The sequence below is a fragment of the Hyla sarda genome, chromosome 1 (assembly GCF_029499605.1).
Source record: "Hyla sarda isolate aHylSar1 chromosome 1, aHylSar1.hap1, whole genome shotgun sequence".
NCBI lineage: Eukaryota > Metazoa > Chordata > Amphibia > Anura > Hylidae > Hyla > Hyla sarda.
This window is the reverse complement of record NC_079189.1, coordinates 614,790,051-614,807,543: the sequence shown is the minus strand read 5'-3', so window position 1 is coordinate 614,807,543 and position 17,493 is coordinate 614,790,051. Positions and strand designations below refer to the sequence as shown.

Sequence of the window (17,493 nt, the reverse complement as noted above, 5' to 3'; positions counted from 1 at the left end):
ATGTTTATTTCCTTAGATGGATTTGCCCTTTCATGGAGTCATGTGATTTGTAGTTGGTTAGAAGGGGGCAGAGTGTATTTAGCATTCCATATTGATGTCTATGATTAGATATTGCCCATCTTAATATCATGAGGTTCCTCTGGACAGAGTGATATGTAACCTTTTTCTTATATCATATTCCTAAACTAGTAGTTTTTGTTTCATTGTAACAAGTTACTTACTACTCACATGTATTGTTCTATTATATGTAGTCAATTAACAAGCTTATAATGTTTACTAATATATCTAACTAGCTTTTGCCCGCGGCTTCGCTCGCGTTAAAATTGGGTTAACATAGATTAACTTTTTACGATCCTACAGTAATGAGGCCGCTCTGGGTAAAGTCTACCGGTATCCAAACAACCCGAAACATTACATCTGCTGTTTCATGGAATTGAAGATCGACATCCTTTGAGGACTTTTACCGAGACTGCGCGCAGGGGAACCCGCCTTCTCGCGCTGCTTATATACTGCCAACAGTCCTCCTATCCTGACCTCCTATCCCGACCTCCTATGCCGACCTCCTATACCGTCCTCCTATACCATCCTCCTATCTCAACCTATCCCGTCCTCCTATCCCGACCTCCTATGCCGTCCTTCTATCCCGACCACCTATCCCGTCCTCCTATCTCGACCTCCTATCCTGACCTCCTATCCCGTCCTCCTATCTCGACCTCCTATCCTGTCCTCCTATCTCGACCTCCTATCCCGTCCTCCTATCCCGACCTCCTATACGGTCCTCCTATCCCGTCCTCCTATCCCGACCTCCTATCCCGTCCTCCTATCCCGTCCTCCTATCCCGACCTCCTATCCCCGACTTCCTATCCCCGCCCTCCTATCCTGACCTCCTATCCCGACCTCCTATCTCGACCTTATATCCCATCCTCCTAACTCGACGTCCTATCTAGACCTCCTATCCCAACCTCCTATCCCGATCATCCCGTCCTCCTATCTTGACCTCCTATTTCGACCTGCTATTTCGACCTCCTATCCCGACCTGTAATATGTGTACCAGGTATTGAAATATCTCCAGCCGTACGGAAGTTATGTAGTAACATACATTTCCCATTGATTTGCATGGGATTTTAAACAAAAACCCCAACCCTCACAAATGGGGGTAGTTAAGGGTTAAATTATCCTATATTTTAAGTGGACATATAAGTAACATGTGACCAAGCACTATCGAAATATTTCCAGCCGTTTGGAAGTTATGTGGGAACATATATTTCCCATAGACTTGTATGGGACAACCCCCTTTTCACCCCCTTAACTCCTTGGGGATGAAGGGGGTATGCATACGCCCTCACGTCCCGTCACTTAAGGACGGAGGGCGTATCCATACGCCCTCCGTATTTCCGATCACCACAGCTTGCCGGGTGGTGATCGGACCGGGATGACTGCTGATATCTATCAGCAGGCATCCCGTGGCAATGCCTAGGGGGGTCCTGAGACCCCCCCCCCCCCATGACTGCAATCGCGGAAAATCGCAGGTCAATTCAGACCTGCGATTTGCCACGATCCGGGCCAATCGGGTCACTGGTGACCCAATCGCCCGGATAATAAGAATGATCCGAAAGGATAGGAGCGAGGTGGCAGTGTTGCTCAGGCTGATGACCAATGGCAGTTGGGGGCGGGGGGGTTAGAGTTCATTTCCCCCCGCTCTGCCCACCAATCGAAGTCGGGGCAGAGCGGGGGGAACACGGGCGGCGAGGGGTGAGCATGGCCTTGCTTACCTGGACCGGCAGAGGCATCCTGGAACTGCGGCAGCGGCATCGACAGCAGTTGGAGCGGCCGGAAAGTGCGACGGAGAAGGCTGCAGTGAAGATGGCGGTAAGTGATCTTCTCTGTGGCCTTCTAAAAGCTGCAAAATTATAACTCCCAGCATACCCACACAGCCAAAGGATGGCTGGGCATGCTGGGAGTTGTAGTTTTGCAACATCTGGAGGGTCACAGTTTGGAGACCACTATGCAGTGATCTCCAAACTGTAGCCCTCCAGATGTTGCAAAACTACAATTCCCAGCATGGCCAGACAGTCAGGGATCCTGGGCGTGTAGTTCTGCAATATCTGGCCCTTCATATGTTGCAGAACTTCAACTCCCAGCATGCCTGGACAGTCTGGGCATGCTTGGAGTTTTAGTTTTGCAACATCTGGAGGGATACAGTTTGAAACCCACTACTTAGCGGTCTCCAAACTGTTCTTCCCCATTTGTTGCATAACTACAACTCCTAGCATGCCCAGACTGTCTGGTCATGCTGGGAATTGGAGTTTTGCAACAGCTGTAGGCACACTGGTTGGGAAACACTGAGCTAGAGTCTGTTTCCTAACTCAGTGATTCCAACCCGTGTGCCTCCAGCTGTTGCAAAACTACAACTCCCAGAATGCACTGACAGATCATACATTCTGGGAGTTGTAGTTTTGCAACAGCTGGAGGCACATGGGTTGGAATCACTGAGCTAGAGTCTGTTGCCTAACTCAGTGGTTCCCCACCAGTGTGCCTACAGCTGTTGCAAAACTACAACTCCCAGCATGTAGAGTCTGTAAGTGCATTCTGGGAGTTGTAGTTTTGCAACAGCTGAAGGTTTAAAGTGCCCCCCTCCCATGTGAATGTACTGGGTACATTCACATAGGCGCGGGTTTACAGTGGGTTTCCTTCTACAAGTTTGAGCTGGGGCAAATTTTCTGCCACAGCTCTGTGGTACGCCTCGGGGGTTTGTAGGGTAGTTGGGGTGTTGCTGTTCTGGATAATAAAGGGCGCTGTTAACCCTTGTCACTCGTGACGCCAGGGTGAGGGTTAAATACTCTAATGGTGCTGGGCCTATCGCCACCCTTCCCAAGAGCGATAGGTGAGTGCGTAATAAATGGATTGTCCACAACCACTTTTTAACTGAAAACTTGCAGGAACTTTTACTGAAGATTTTTGGTAGCAGGCAATATCAATAACAGTCCAGATAACAAAGTCTATTTGTAGTTGAGCAGCGATTGACAGTTGGTTGAGATCAGATAAGCTCAGTTTAGCTTTGGAAAGATTCTGTTGCATAGATCCGCTGGATTTAGGGGTGCGTTTAGGTCCAGTGATCTTGCGGAGAGTAACGGGGAATTGTAGATGTACAACAGCTTTGGTATAGGCCGAGGCCGCAAGGCTTTGGCCTAGTAAATGTACTTGTAAGTTGCGGAGGTCCTACCTCGTTCAGTGACAGCAACCCAAGAGAGCAATCAATGGCCGCAGCTCCCTTATATGGGCAGGGGCCGGCCGTTTTGGAATGGTCCATAACAACTGTCACTCACCGTTACACGGCATTATGGGTGAACACATGACACAAGAACCACCTAAGGTCCTTCAACATACCATAGAGTTCTGAACCATGTCACATGACCTAAGGTCCTGAGACGCCAAACAAGTGAGTAATGCAATATTCATATTTACAATGACAATCTTAATAAATATTAAATTACTAAGGGGTAACTAGGGGATAACTAGGGAAACGGACCACCACAGTCCTAGGAACTCTGAATTTGGGGACCCCCCCACCAAGGCACAGTATGAAATACGGTGCCGGGACACCACAGCTCAAACTCCCAGCGGAAGACTCACTCTGAACCCCCGCCTGTGTGAATGTACCCTAAAAACACTACACTACACTAACACAAAATAAAAAGTAAAACACTACATATACACCCCCTTACTCAGTCCCCCCCCCCCCTCCTCCCCCCAATAAAAATGAAAAACGTCTCATACGGCAGTGTTTCTAAAACTGAGCCTCCAGCTGTTGCAAAACAACAACTCCCTGGCAGGCTTGGAGTCTTTCAACAGCTGGAAGTACCCTGTTAGGGAAACACTACTATAGGGTTTTGGTGGAGGCAAGCCCCATCCTTTTATCCGGGTCCGCCCCTATTGCAAATACCTCATTCAGGCCTCAAATGCGCATGGCGCTCTTTCACTTCAGAGCCCTGTCGTATTTCAAGGAAACAGTTTAGGGCCACATATTGGGTATTTCCGTACTCAGAAGAAATTGCATTACAAATTTTGGGGGGCTTTTTCTCCTTTTACCCCTTATGAAAAGGTAAAGTAGGGGTCTACACCAGCCTGTTAATGTAAAAAAAGAAATTAAAATTTTTACACTAACATGCTGGTGTTGCCCCATAGTTGTAATTTTCACAAGAGGTAAAAGGAGAAAAAGACCCCCAAAATTTCTAACGCAATTTCTCTTGAGTACGGAAATACCCCATATGTGGGTGTAAAATGCTCTGCAGACGCACAACAAGGCTCAGGAGTGAGAGTGCACTATGTACATTTGAGGCCTAAATTGGTGATTTGCACAGGGGTGGCTGATCGTTACAGCGGTTCTGACATGAACGCTAAGAAAAAAAAACACCCACGTTACCCCATTTTGGAAACTACACCCCTCACGGAACGTAACAAGGGGTATAGTGAGCCTTAACACCCCACAGTTCTTTGACAAATTTTCGTTAAAGTTGGACATGAAAATTAAAAAAAAAAAAATTTCCCCTGAAATGCTGGTGTTACCCCAAATGTTTCATTTTCACAAGGGGTAATAGGAAAAAAGCCCCCCAAAATTTGTAACACCATTTCTTCTGAGTAAGACCATACTCCATATGTGGATGTAAAGTGCTCTGCAGGCGAACTACAATGCTCAGAAGAGAAGGGGCGCCATTGGGCTTTTTGGGAGAGAATTAGGCTGCAATTGAAGGCTATGTGTGTTTACAAAGACCCCCGTGGTGCCAGAACAGTGGACCCCCTCCACATGTGACCCCATTTTGGAAAACACCCCTCACGGAATGTAATAAGGGGTACAGTGAGCATTTACACTCCACAGGTGTCTGACAGATTTTTGGAACAGTGGTCCGTGAAAATGAAAAATGTAATTTTTCATTTGCACAGCCCACTGTTCCAAAGATCTGTCAAATGCCAGTGGGGTGTAAATACTCACTGCACCCCTTATTAAATTCTGTGAGCGGTGTAGTTTCCAAAATAGGGATCACATGTGGGGGGGTCCACTGTTCTGGCACCACGGGGGGCTTTGTAAATGCACATGGCCCCTGACTTCCATTCCAACCAAATTCTCTCTCCAAAAGCCCAATGGCGCTCCTCCTCTTCTGAGCATTGTAGTTCACTCGCAGAGCACTCTACATCCACATATGGGGTATTTCCATACTCAGAAGAAGGGGTTAACATTTTTGGGGGCTTTTTCTCCTATAACCCCTTGTGAAAATGAAAAATTTGGGGTAACATCAGCATTTTATAAAAATTTTTTTATTTTTACACCCCAATTTTTCTAAATTTCGTTAATTGCCTGTGGGTTGTTAAGGCTCACTGTACCCCTTGTTACGTTCCTTAACCTCTTAAGGACCCAGGACATACGGGGCCATGTAGGCCCCCCATGTCGGCGATCGGGGCCTACATGGCCCCCCTCGGCGTTTGCCCTGGATGCCTGCTGAAGCATTTCAGCAGGCATCCGGTTCCGATCTCTGCCCGGCGCGTGTCAGGGACTGGAAAACGCCAGGACGTACGGGGACGTCCTGGGTCCTTAAAGCCCAGGGTGCGGGGACGTCCCCGTACGTCCTGCGATCTGCGGCGATACCGGGCTGTCCGGGTCTCTGGGACCCGACCGCCCGGTAATTTAGCATGATCCTGGTTGTCACAGACAGCCAGGACCATGCTAAAGAATAGGAGCGAGGTGGCAAGCCTGCCACCTCCTCCTATTCCCTGCGATCTGTCGGTTAGTTAACCCACCAATCGCAAGGGGGGGGCGGTTACTTCCTCCCGCCCTGCCCGGCCCCTTGAAGTCCGGAGAGGACGGGAGGAAGACCGGAGGACACGGCGGGGGACGGGGGAGTGCTGGGGACCGGCCCCGGTACTTACCTCGTCCCTGAAGACCCGGATCCCGGCGATGAAGATGGCGGCGGCGGCGACAGGTGAGTAGATCTTCAGCCGCGGGCGGGCCCTTTACAGCAATGCACGTCGCCGTAAAGCGACATGCATTGCTGTATTGGGACCCTGTATACTACAACTCCCAGCATGCCCAGACAGCCCTTGGCATCTGGGCATGCTGGGAGTTGCAGTTTTGCAACTTCTGGAGGTCCACAGTTTTTGGACCACTGTGCCCTTCCAGATGTTGCAAAACTACACATCCTCAGCATGCCCTTACTGTCCAGGCATGCTGGGAGTTGTAGTTCTGTAACATCTGGCCCTTCAGATGTTGTAGAACTACAACTCCCAGCATGCCTGGACAGTTTTGGCATACTGGGAGTTGTAGTTTTGCAACATCTGGAAGGGCACAGATTGGGAACCACTGTATTAGTGGTCTGCAAACTGTAGTCCTCCAGATGTTGCAAAACTACAACTCCAAGCATGCTGGGAGTTGTAGTACGGCAACATCTGGCTCTAAAGATGTTGCCGAACTACTACTCCCAGCATGCCTGAGAATGTTTGGGAGTTGTGGTTTTGCAACAGCTGGAGGCACACTGGTTGGGAAACATTGTCTGTTTCCTAACTCAGTGTTTCCCAACCCGTGTGCCTCAGCTGTTGCAAAACTATAACTACCAGCATGCACTGAGACTGTGCATGCTGGGAGTTGTAGTTTTGCAACAGCTGGAGGTCCCCCCCCCTGTGAATGTACAGGGTACATTCACATGGGCAAGGGGCTTACAGTGAGTATCAGGCTGCAAGTTTGCAATGCAGCAAATTTTGCGCGGCAGCTCAAACTCGCAGCGGAAAACTCGCTGTAATCCCCTGTCCGTGTGACTGTACCCTAAAAACACTACACTACACTACACTACACTAACACAAAATAAAATAAAAAGTAAAAAAAACACTACATAAACACATACCCCTACACAGTCCCCCTCCCCTCCCCAATAAAAATGAAAAACGTCTGGTACGCCACTCTTTCCAAAATGGAGCCTCCAGCTGTTGCAAAACAACAACTCCCAGTATTGCCGGACAGCCGTTGACTGTCCACGCATGCTGGGAGTTTTGCAACAGCTGGAGGCACCCTGTTTGGGAATCACTGGCGTAGAATACCCCTATGTCCACCCCTATGCAAATCCCTAATTCAGGCCTCAAATGCGCATGGCGCTCTCAATTCGGAGCCCTGTCGTATTTCAAGGCAACAGTTTAGGGTCACATATGGGGTATCGCCGTACTCGGGAGAAATTGCCTAACAAATCTTGGGGGTCTTTTTCTCCTTTCACCCCTTATGAAAAGGTAAGGTTGGGGTCTACACCAGCGTGTTAGTGTAAAAAAATAAACTTTTTACACTAACATGCTGGTGTTGCCCTATACTTTTCATTTTGACAAGAGGTAAAGGGGAAAAAAGACCCCCAAAATTTGTAACGCAATTTCTCCCGAGTACGGAGATACCCCATATGTGGGTGCAAAGTGCTCTGGGGGCGCACAACAAGGCCCAGAAGGGAGAGTGCGCCATTTACATTTGAGGTGATTTCCACAGGGGTGGCTGATTGTTACAGCGGTTTTGACAAACGCAAAAAACAAAACCCCACATGTGACCGCATTTCGGAAACTACACCCCTCACGGAATGTAATGAGGGGTGCAGTGAGAATTTACACCCCACAGGTGTCTGACAGATCTTTGGAACAGTGGGCTGTGCAAATTAAAAATTTTGTACAGCCCACTGTTCCAAAGATATGACAGACACCAGTGGGGGGTAAATGCTCACTTTATGCCTTGTTACGTTCCTCAAGGGGTCTAGTTTCCAAAATGGTATGCCATGTGGGGGTTATTTTGCTGTCCTGGCACCATATGGGCTTCCTAAATGCGACATGCCCCCCGAGCAAAATTTGCTCTCAAAAAGCCAAATATGACTCCTTCTCTTCTGAGCATTGTAGTTCGCCCGTAGTGCACTTCAGGTCAACTTATGGGGTACCTCCATACTCAGAAGAGATGTGGTTACAAATTGTGGGGGGTATTTTCTGCTATTAACCCTTGCAAAAATGTGAAATTTGGGGGGGGGGGGGAACACACCTTTTAGTGAATTTTTTTTCTTTTTTTTTTAAGTATGCAAAAGTCGTGAAACCCCTGTGGGGTATTAAGGCTCACATTATTTCTTGTTACGTTCCACAAAGGGTCTAGTTTCCAAAATGGTATGCCATGTGGGTTTTTTTTTTTTTGCTGTCCTGGCACCATAGGGGCTTCCTAAATGCGACATGCCCCCAAGCAAAATTTGCTCTCAAAAAGCCAAATATGACTCCTTCTCTTCTGAGCATTGTAGTTCACCCATAGTACACTTCAGGTCAACTTATGGGGTACCTCCATACTCAGAAGAGATGGGGTTACAATGTTTGGGGGGTATTTTCTGCTATTAACCCTTGCAAAAATGTGAAATTTTGGGGGAAACACACATTTTAGTGAAATTTTATTTTTTTACATATGCAAAAGTCGTGAAACCCCTGTGGGGTATTAAGGCTCACTTTATTCCTTGTTACGTACCTCAAGGGGTCTAGTTTCCAAAATGGTATGCCATGTGGGGGATTTTTGCTGTTCTGGCACCATAGGGGCTTCCTAAATGCAACATGCCCCCCAAAAACCATTTCAAAAAAACGTACTCTCCAAAATCCCCTTGTCGCTCCTTCGCTTCTGAGCCCTCTACTGCGCCCGCCGAACACTTTACATAGACATATGAGGTATGTCCTTACTCGAGAGAAATTGGGCCACAAATATAAGTATACATTTTCTCCTTTTACCCCTTGTAAAAATTCAAAAATTGGGTCTACAAGAACATGCGAGTGTAAAAAATGGAGATTGTGAATTTTCTCCTTCACTTTGCTGTTATTCCTGTGAAACACCTAAAGGGTTAAAACGCTGACTGAATGTCATTTTAAATACTTTGGGGGGTGCAGTTTTTATAATGGGGTCATTTTTGGGGTATTTCTAATATGAAGACCCTTCAAATCCACTTCAAACCTGAACTGGTCCCTGAAAAATTGTGAATTTGGAAATTTTGTGAAAAATTGGAAAATTGCTGCTGAACTTTGAAGCCCTGTGGTGTCTTCCAAAAGTAAAAACACGTCAGAGAGCTTCAAAGTTAGAAATATGCAAAATTTTCAAATTTTTCATCAAATTTTGGGATTTTTCACCAAGAAAGGATGCAAGATACCACAAAATGTTACCACTATGTTAAAGTAGAATATGTCACGAAAAAACAATCTCGGAATCAGAATGATAACTAAAAGCATTCCAGAGTTATTAATGTTTAAAGTGACAGTGGTCAGATGTGCAAAAAATGGCCGGGTCCTAAGGTGTAAAATGGCTGGGTCCTTAAGGGGTTAAGGGGTGTAGTTTCCAAAATATTATGCCATGTGGTTTTCTTTTACTGTTCTGGCATCATGGGGGCTTACTAAATGCGACATTCCCCCCCAAAACCATTTCTGCAAAATTCGCTTTCCAAAATCCCATTGTTGCTCCTTCCCTTCTGAGCCCTCTAGTGCACCCACAGAGCACTTTACATCCACATATGAGGTATTTCCTTACTCAAGAGAAATGGGTTTACAAATTTTGTGGGGCATTTTCTCCTATTACTCCTTGTGAAAACGAAAAGTTTGGGGTAACACCAGCATTTAAGTGTTAAAAAATCTAATTTTTCATTTTCATGTCCCATTTTGACAAAAGTTCGTCAATCACTTGTGGGGTGTTAAGGCTCACTAAACCCCTTGTTATGTTCCATGAGGGGTATAGTTTCCAAAATAGCATGCCATGTGTTTTTTTTTTTTTACTGTTCTGGCATCATGGGGGCTTCCTAAATGGGACATGCCCCCCAAAAACCATTTCAGCTAAATTTGCTCTCCAAAATGCCATTGTCGCTCAATCCCTTCTGAGCCAACTCGTGCACCCAGAGATCCCTTAACATCCACATATGAGTTATTTCCTTACTCGAGAGAAAATTAATTACAAGTTTTGGGGGGCCTTTTTACCTTTTACCCCTTGTAAAAAATGAAAAAAATTGAGCTACAATAACATTTTTAGTGTAGTTTTCTCCTCCATTTTGCTGCTATTCCTGTTAAACACCTAAAGGGTTAAACTTTTTTAATGTCATTTTGAACACTTTGAGGGGTGCAGCTTTTGTAATAGGGTCCATTATAGAGGATTTCCAACATAAAAACCCTCAAATTCACTTCTAAACTTAACAGGTCCCTGAAAAATTCTGATTTTGAAATTTTTGGGAAAAATTTGAAAATTGCTGCTATACTTTGAAGCCCTCTGATGTCTTAAAAAAGTTAAAACATGTCAACTTCATGATGCAGTCATAAAGTAGACATATTGTATATGTAAATCAATATATGATTTATTTGGAATGTCCCTTTTCTTTACAAGCTAAATTTTCAAAAATTTTCCTGAAATTTTGCATTTTTTCGCCAAGAAATGATGCAAGTATGGACATAAATTTACCACTAACACAAAGTAGAATATTAGTGCATAAAATAGACAACAAAACAATAATGTGTAGCACCCAATCAGTGCCTCTGTTGGGCCACAAGGCAACTAAAGGCTATCATACACATAAGGAGAGAGCCTTCCCATGACCGTCCAGATAAGCCCCACACCGACAGACAAGCACACATTCACACTACCACACATCCCAGTGACTCCAAACCCCCCTCCCCCAAGCCCACCCCCCTGCAGGGCCAATACCTTAGTTAAAAAGGTTACTGAGTAGTTCCGGATGGAAGGTCAGCAGACACGTCTAATAAAAGCCATGGTGTCCGCTCCTTATCAAATTTTTTCGGGCACCTACGACTCTTATACAAAGCTTGGTACAACGGGACATTTTTATTAACCATATTCAGCCAGCGAGATAAAGGGGGAGGGGACAAATCCTTCCACGTCATCACAACAACCTTACGGGCACAAAATAGCAAGAAACGGATCAGGGTCTATGCGACCCAGTTACCACCTCATTGAGGACTCCGAACAAGGAAACCACGGGGGTAAGCAGGAAGGGGAAATCTAGATTATCCGCTAAAAACCCCATCACCTCCCTCCAAAAAGAGGCTAGAACAGGACAATCCCAAACCGCATGCATAAAAGTACCTATCTCCGCAGAACAGCGGAAACATATTTCAGACGAGGACACCCCTATACATTTCAGCGTAACAGGAGTATAGTATAACCTCAAAACATACCTAGACTGAATCAACATTTCCCTACTACTATCCACCGTGGAATAATAGGAGCCCTCCACTTCCACTGATACTCAAACAAATCAGGAATATCAGCCACCCATTTATGATAGGCTTGCGAGAACGGGCTAGGCTCCGGTGTCTGAAGGAGAGCATAGGACTGGGTAAGAGGTTTAGTGAGATCCGTGGTGCCCAGGAGAATCTCTACATCAGAAAACACAGGAGTGAACGTCAGGGAGCCAAACTGCGCTTGAACTGCATGCCGCAGCAGAAGATACCTATAAAAGGCACTGTCCAGAATATCATAATATCATATCTATCCGTCATTTCCGCAAAGGATAGGAAAACCTGATCATCCCAAAACAAATGGATCACAAACTTGACTCCATGAGAACCCCAGAAACCAGCCTCCTGTAACCCATGTAGGTGAGGTAAATGTACATTCCCCCACAAGGGTGCCCTAGGAGAGACCAGCGGTTGCGGAAACCTGCTCGACACCACGGACCACACCTTAGCTATAGTTTGCAGAGGGAAAGGATATGAGGAACGAGAATGGTACCTGTATAGTGAGTTAGTGAGAGCTTCATATGAACCCATCAGTGCTCCAGCCAAAGCAGTTGCCGAGTTCGACAGATCCAGGTCAATCCACCATGCTGCACAGACCAACTGAGAGGTAAGAAATAGTTATAGACATTGGGAGCAGCTAAACCACCATGCTTTTTAGGGGTCTGAAGGAGAGCCCGACTGAGTCTGGGAGATTTTCCCTGCCAATACAAGGATCCCAGAGTACCACAAAGTCTTGTCACAGCGAGCGCTCCGGTCTCTACCTCTGGACCGGAGCGCCCACTGCCTGTGTCCTCCGTGCTGGGGTCCCGACGTCTCCCGGTCAAACTCACTGACCGGGAGCGCGGGTCTCACAGTGGCAGGGACGCGGCTAGCGTGACGGCTGGTCCCCGCTCATGCGCCGTGTCCCTGTTCATCTCACCTGGTCCTGGCGCGCGTGGCCCCGCTCTCTAGGGCGCGCGCGCGCTGGCTCCAGTAAATTTAAAGGGCCAGCGCACTGGTAATTGGTGCGCTGGTTCCACACCTCCCATTGTGATTTCCCAATAAAAGGCACCTGCCCCTTCCTGCCCTTGCCGGATCTTTGTGCCTTGTGCCTCTGAGAAAGCGTTCCCTACAGTGATTATTGCCTTGCCAGTTGCCGTACCCAGTGCTATCATATACTTGTCTGCGAACCCTTGCTGCCTGCCCTGCCCTGACCAGAGAGGTTGAGTTGCTACTGGAGGATACGACCTGGTGGTTACCGCCACAGCAAGTCCATCCCGCCTTGCGGCGGGCTCTGGTGAAAACCAGTAACCACTTATGACCGGTCCTCTGGTACAACCCGCGTCATCGCCTCTCTGGTTCAGAGGATCCACTATCAGTCCTGCCGGTACGTGACAGTAAGATCCGGCCATGTATCCCGCTGATGTTCCTCTGCCAAGTCTAGTGGACCTCACCTCCATTGTGGCCCAGCAAGGTCAGCAGCTGGCCCAGTTGACTGCCATGATGCAACAGCTCCTGCCTGCTCAGCAACAGCCTGCACCTCCACCTGCACCTGCTGCATCACCTCCCCTGCGGTTGCCACTGGAGACAGAATCCGTTTGTCACTTCCAGACAAATACGACAGAGATCCTAAACTATGCCGAGGGTTCCTGTCTCAGTGCTCTCTTCACCTCGAGCTACTGTCTGACCAGTTTCCGTCTGAGCGAGCCAAGGTAGCCTTCATCCTTAGTCTGCTCTACGGGAGGGCCCTGGCCTGGGCTACACCGCTTTGGGACCGCGCTGATCCAGCCACTGCTTCTGTCCAAAGTTTTTGTCAAGAGTTTCGTAGGGTTTTTGAGGAATCGGCTTGGGTTACCTCCGCAGAGACTACCTTGCTAAACTTGTCCCAAGGAAATTCTACCGTGGGTGACTATGCCGTCCAGTTCCGCACCCTTGCTTCCGAGCTGAACTGGAATAATGAAGCTCTTTGTGCTTCTTTTAAGAAGGGACTTAATTCTGACATTAAAGACGTCCTTGCTGCACGTGATCTGCCTACCACCCTGAGTGACCTCATCTTGCTATCTACAAGGATTGACAAACGTTTCTCTGAAAGACAAGAGGAAATCCATCTTGAAAAGGAAAAAGCTCTTCCTAAACGCTGCCCTCGTCTGACTCCAGTGTTCCAGCGTCCATCTCTACCTGTCTCTGGGTCTTCCGCTGTGGAGGCCATGCAGGTGGACCGGTCTCGCCTGACCCCGCAAGAATGGAGCCGTCGTAGAGATGAGAATCTGTGTTTGTACTGTGCTAGTACTGAGCATTTCCATAAGGACTGTCCTCTTCATCCTCCACGTTCGGGAAACGCTCGCACCTAGTGGATGTGGGAGAGGCATTACTAGGTGTGGATTCTTCCTCTCCACGCCTCATGATATCCGTGCAGTTGTTCCTTTCATCTAAGTCCTTCTCTGCAGCCACCTTCTTGGATTCCGGCTCGGCTGGCAACTTCATCCATGCCTCCTTGGTCGACAAGTATCAAATTCCTATTACCCGTCTACCCAAGCCGTTCCTAATTTCTATGGTCAACGGGGAGAAACTCTCTGCTACAGTACAATACCGCGCCCAGCCCCTGCGGATAGACATTGGGATATTCCATACCGAGACTCTGGAATTTCTTGTAATTCCCTTCTGCTCATCCGAACTCCTGCTGGGGTTGCCGTGGTTGCAACGCCATTCTCCTGTCTTGAATTGGTCCACCGGAGAGATTCTGCGTTGGGGTTCCTCCTGCCCTGACCGATGCTTCAAGCCATCTCCTATCAAACGGGTCCCGCCTGTTCCTTTGCCACCAGGTCTCCCCAAGTCTTACCATCAATTTGCGGACGTCTTCTGCAAAAAACAAGCAGAGACTCTTCCTCCTCACAGGCCGTATGACTGTCCCATTGACCTGTTACCAGACTCTACTCCTCCTTGGGGCAGAATCTATCCTCTCTCACCTCTAGACTCAGGCCATGTCGGACTATGTACGTGAGAATTTACAGAGAGGTTTTATTAGAAAGTCTTCGTCTCCTGCTGGAGCCAGGTTTTTCTTTGTGTCTAAAAAGGATGGTTCTCTCCAACCCTGCATTGATTATAGAGGACTCAATAAAATTACCATTAAAAACCGTTACCCTCTGCCACTAATCTCTGAGCACTTTGACCGTCTCAGAGGAGCCAAGATCTTCACCAAGTTGGATCTCTGCGGGGCTTTCAATTTGATCTGCATTCGTAAAGGAGACGAGTGGAAGACCGCATTTAACACCCGGGACGGTCACTTTGAGTATTTGGTGATGCCTTTTGGACTATGTAACGCACCCACAGTCTTCCAGGAGTTCGTGAACGACATCTTCCAGGACCTTCTCTATAGTTGTGTTGTAGTATATCTGGATGATATCCTTATTTTTTCATCCAATCTGGAGCAACATCGAGACCATGTCCGGCAAGTTCTCACCCGACTCAGAAGTAACCACCTCTATTTCAAAATTGAGAATATGTCTGTTTTAACCTACCTCCTTGCCATTCCTGGGGTATATCATCTCTGCCCAAGGTCTGCAAATGGATCCTGCCAAGTTACCTGCAGTTCTAGACTGGCCACGCCCCTCTGGTCTCCGAGCCATACAAAGATTCCTGGGTTTTGCCAATTATTACAGACAGTTTATTCCGCATTATTCCACCCTAGTGGCTCCTCTTGTGGCTCTAACTAAAAAGGGTGCCAATCCAAAGTCCTGGCCTCCTCACGCTGAAGAGGCTTTTCAGTCCCTGAAAGCCGCCTTTGCATCTGCACCTGTTCTCTCCTGGCCAGATCCCTCCAAGCCATTTTATCTTGAAGTGGATGCGTCCTCGGTGGGAGCTGGAGCGGTACTAACTCAGAAGTCTTCCAGGGGCAAAACCATAACTTGTGGCTTCTTCTCTAAGACCTTTTCTTCCGCCGAGAAGAATTACGCCATTGGGGACAGAGAACTATTTGCAATCAAATTGGCCTTGGAGGAGTGGAGACATCTTCTCGAGGGTGCTCCTCACCCTGTGACCATTTTCTCGGACCATAAGAATTTAGTCTACCTCCAGTCTGCTCAGAGATTAAATTCCCGTCAAGCCCGTTGGTCCATCTTCTTCGCCCGCTTCAACTTCCAGATTCACTTTCGTCCCGCTGCCAAGAACATCAGGGCAGATGCCCTTTCTCGCTCTTCGGATGTGGTGTGGTGGGCAACATATCTACTCCTCAACACATTGTCTCACCTGAATGTCTTATCTCAGTTGCACCTGTGGACTTACGGCTTCTTCCTCCGGGTAAGACCTATGTTCCTCCTTGCCAGCGATTGCAAGTCCTCAAGTGGGGTCACACTTCCCTTCTGGCCGGTCATCCTGGGATTAGGAAGTCTCTTCAATTAATTTCTCAGAGGTATTGGTGGCCTTCGCTTGAGAGAGACATCACAGAATTCATCCAGTCCTGTGCGATCTGCGCCCGTGACAAGACTCCTCGTCAGAAACCTGCCGGCCTTCTTCTGCCTCTTCCTGTTCCAGAGACCCCTTGGTCACACATCGCCATGGACTTTATCACGGATCTCCCCTCCTCCCATGGTATGACAGTCATTTGGGTCGTGGTTAACCGATTCTCTAAGATGGCTCACTTTGTCTCCCTGCCTGGTCTCCCGTCCGCGCCTCAGTTGGCCAAGCAACTTTTTCTACACATCTTCCGCCTCCACGGTCTTCCCAGACACATCGTCTCTGACCGTGGGGTGCAGTTCGTTTCCAAGTTTTGGAGGGCTCTCTGTGGTCAACTCGGAGTCAAGCTGGACTTTTCTTCCTCGTATCACCCACAGTCCAACGGCCAAGTAGAACGGGTGAACCAGACACTGGGAGATTATCTACGCCATTTTGTGTCTGCCCGCCAAGATGATTGGTCGGACTTGCAGAGTTCTCATATAACTTCAAGCAATCTTCCGCTACCAACAAGTCTCCATTTTTTGCGGTTTATGGTCGTCATCTTCTGCCTTCTCTGCCTAGGACCTCTGCTCCCTCCTCTGTACCAGCGGTAGAGGATCTCCTTCTGGACTTCTCATCTATTTGGCGAAAGACTCACTCAGCCCTCCTCAAGGCCTCGGCCCGTATGAAGCTCCAGGCCGACAAGAGTCGTAGAGCTCCTCCAGAATTCCGTCCCGGTGACAAGGTGTGGCTCTCCTCGAAGTACATCAGATTCAAGGTACCAAGTTACAAGCTGGGTCCTCGTTACCTAGGTCCCTTCAGAGTCAAAAGCCGCATTAATCCGGTGTCCTACCAGCTCCATCTTCCTCCCTCCCTCAGAATTCATAACTCTTTTCATGTCTCCCTTCTCAAACCTGCTATCTTTAATCGCTTCTCTCCCAAACTTCTTTCTCCCACCCCTGTCACTGGTACCTCTGATGTTTTTACTGTTAAAGAAATCCTAGCCTCCAAGCTTGTTGGGAGGAAAAGATTTTTTTGGGTCGACTGGGAAGGTTGCGGTCCTGAAGAAAGGTCTTGGGAGCCTGAAAATAACATCTTGGACCGCAGTCTCATTCTCAAATTTCTTGGTACCAAAAAGAGTGGGAGACCTAAGGGGGGGGGGTACTGTCACAGCGAGCGCTCCGGTCTCCACCACTGGACCGGAGCGCCCGCTGCCTGTGTCCTCCGTGCTGGGGTCCCGGCGTCTCCCGGTCAAACACACTGACCGGGAGCGCGGGTCTCACTGTGGCAGGGACGCAGGGACACTGTGGCGGCTGGTCCCCGCTCACGCGCCGCGTCCCCTTCAATCTCACTTGCTCCTGGGTCCCGGCGCGCGTGTCGGCTTCAGTAAATTTAAAGGGCCAGCGCACCGGTAATTGGTGCGCTGGTTCCACACCTCCCATTGTGATTTCCCAATAAAAGGCACCTGCCCCTTCCTGCCCTTGCCGGATCTTTGTGCCTTGTGCCTCTGAGAAAGCGTTCCCTACAGTGATTATTACCTTGCCAGTTGCCTACCCATTGCTACCATATACTCGCCTGCGAACCCTTGCTGCCTGCCCTGACCTCTGCTACATCCGACTACGCTCTTGCCTGCTCCCTGTGTACCACGCCATATCAGCCACCAGAGAGGTCTAGTTGCTACTGGAGGATACGACCTAGTGGTTACCGCCGCAGCAAGTCCATCCCGCCTTGCGGCGGGCTCTGGTGAAAACCAGTAACCACTTAGAACCGGTCCTCTGGTACAACCCGCGTCATCGCCTCTCTGGTTCAGAGGATCCACTA

General features: G+C 48.3%; 1 protein-coding gene across 1 annotated transcript in view; it reads left to right on the top strand.

Moving 5' to 3' along the window:
- The window catches only part of LOC130308814 (oocyte zinc finger protein XlCOF7.1-like), a 178,421-nt gene that overhangs the window by 132,567 nt on the left and 28,361 nt on the right, over window positions 1-17,493 (top strand). Inside the window, exons 8-9 of the mRNA XM_056552278.1 lie at window positions 13,224-13,512; window positions 14,930-15,093. Coding sequence (XP_056408253.1) covers window positions 13,224-13,512; window positions 14,930-15,093 — 453 coding nt within the window. The remainder of the gene's footprint in view (window positions 1-13,223; window positions 13,513-14,929; window positions 15,094-17,493) is intronic.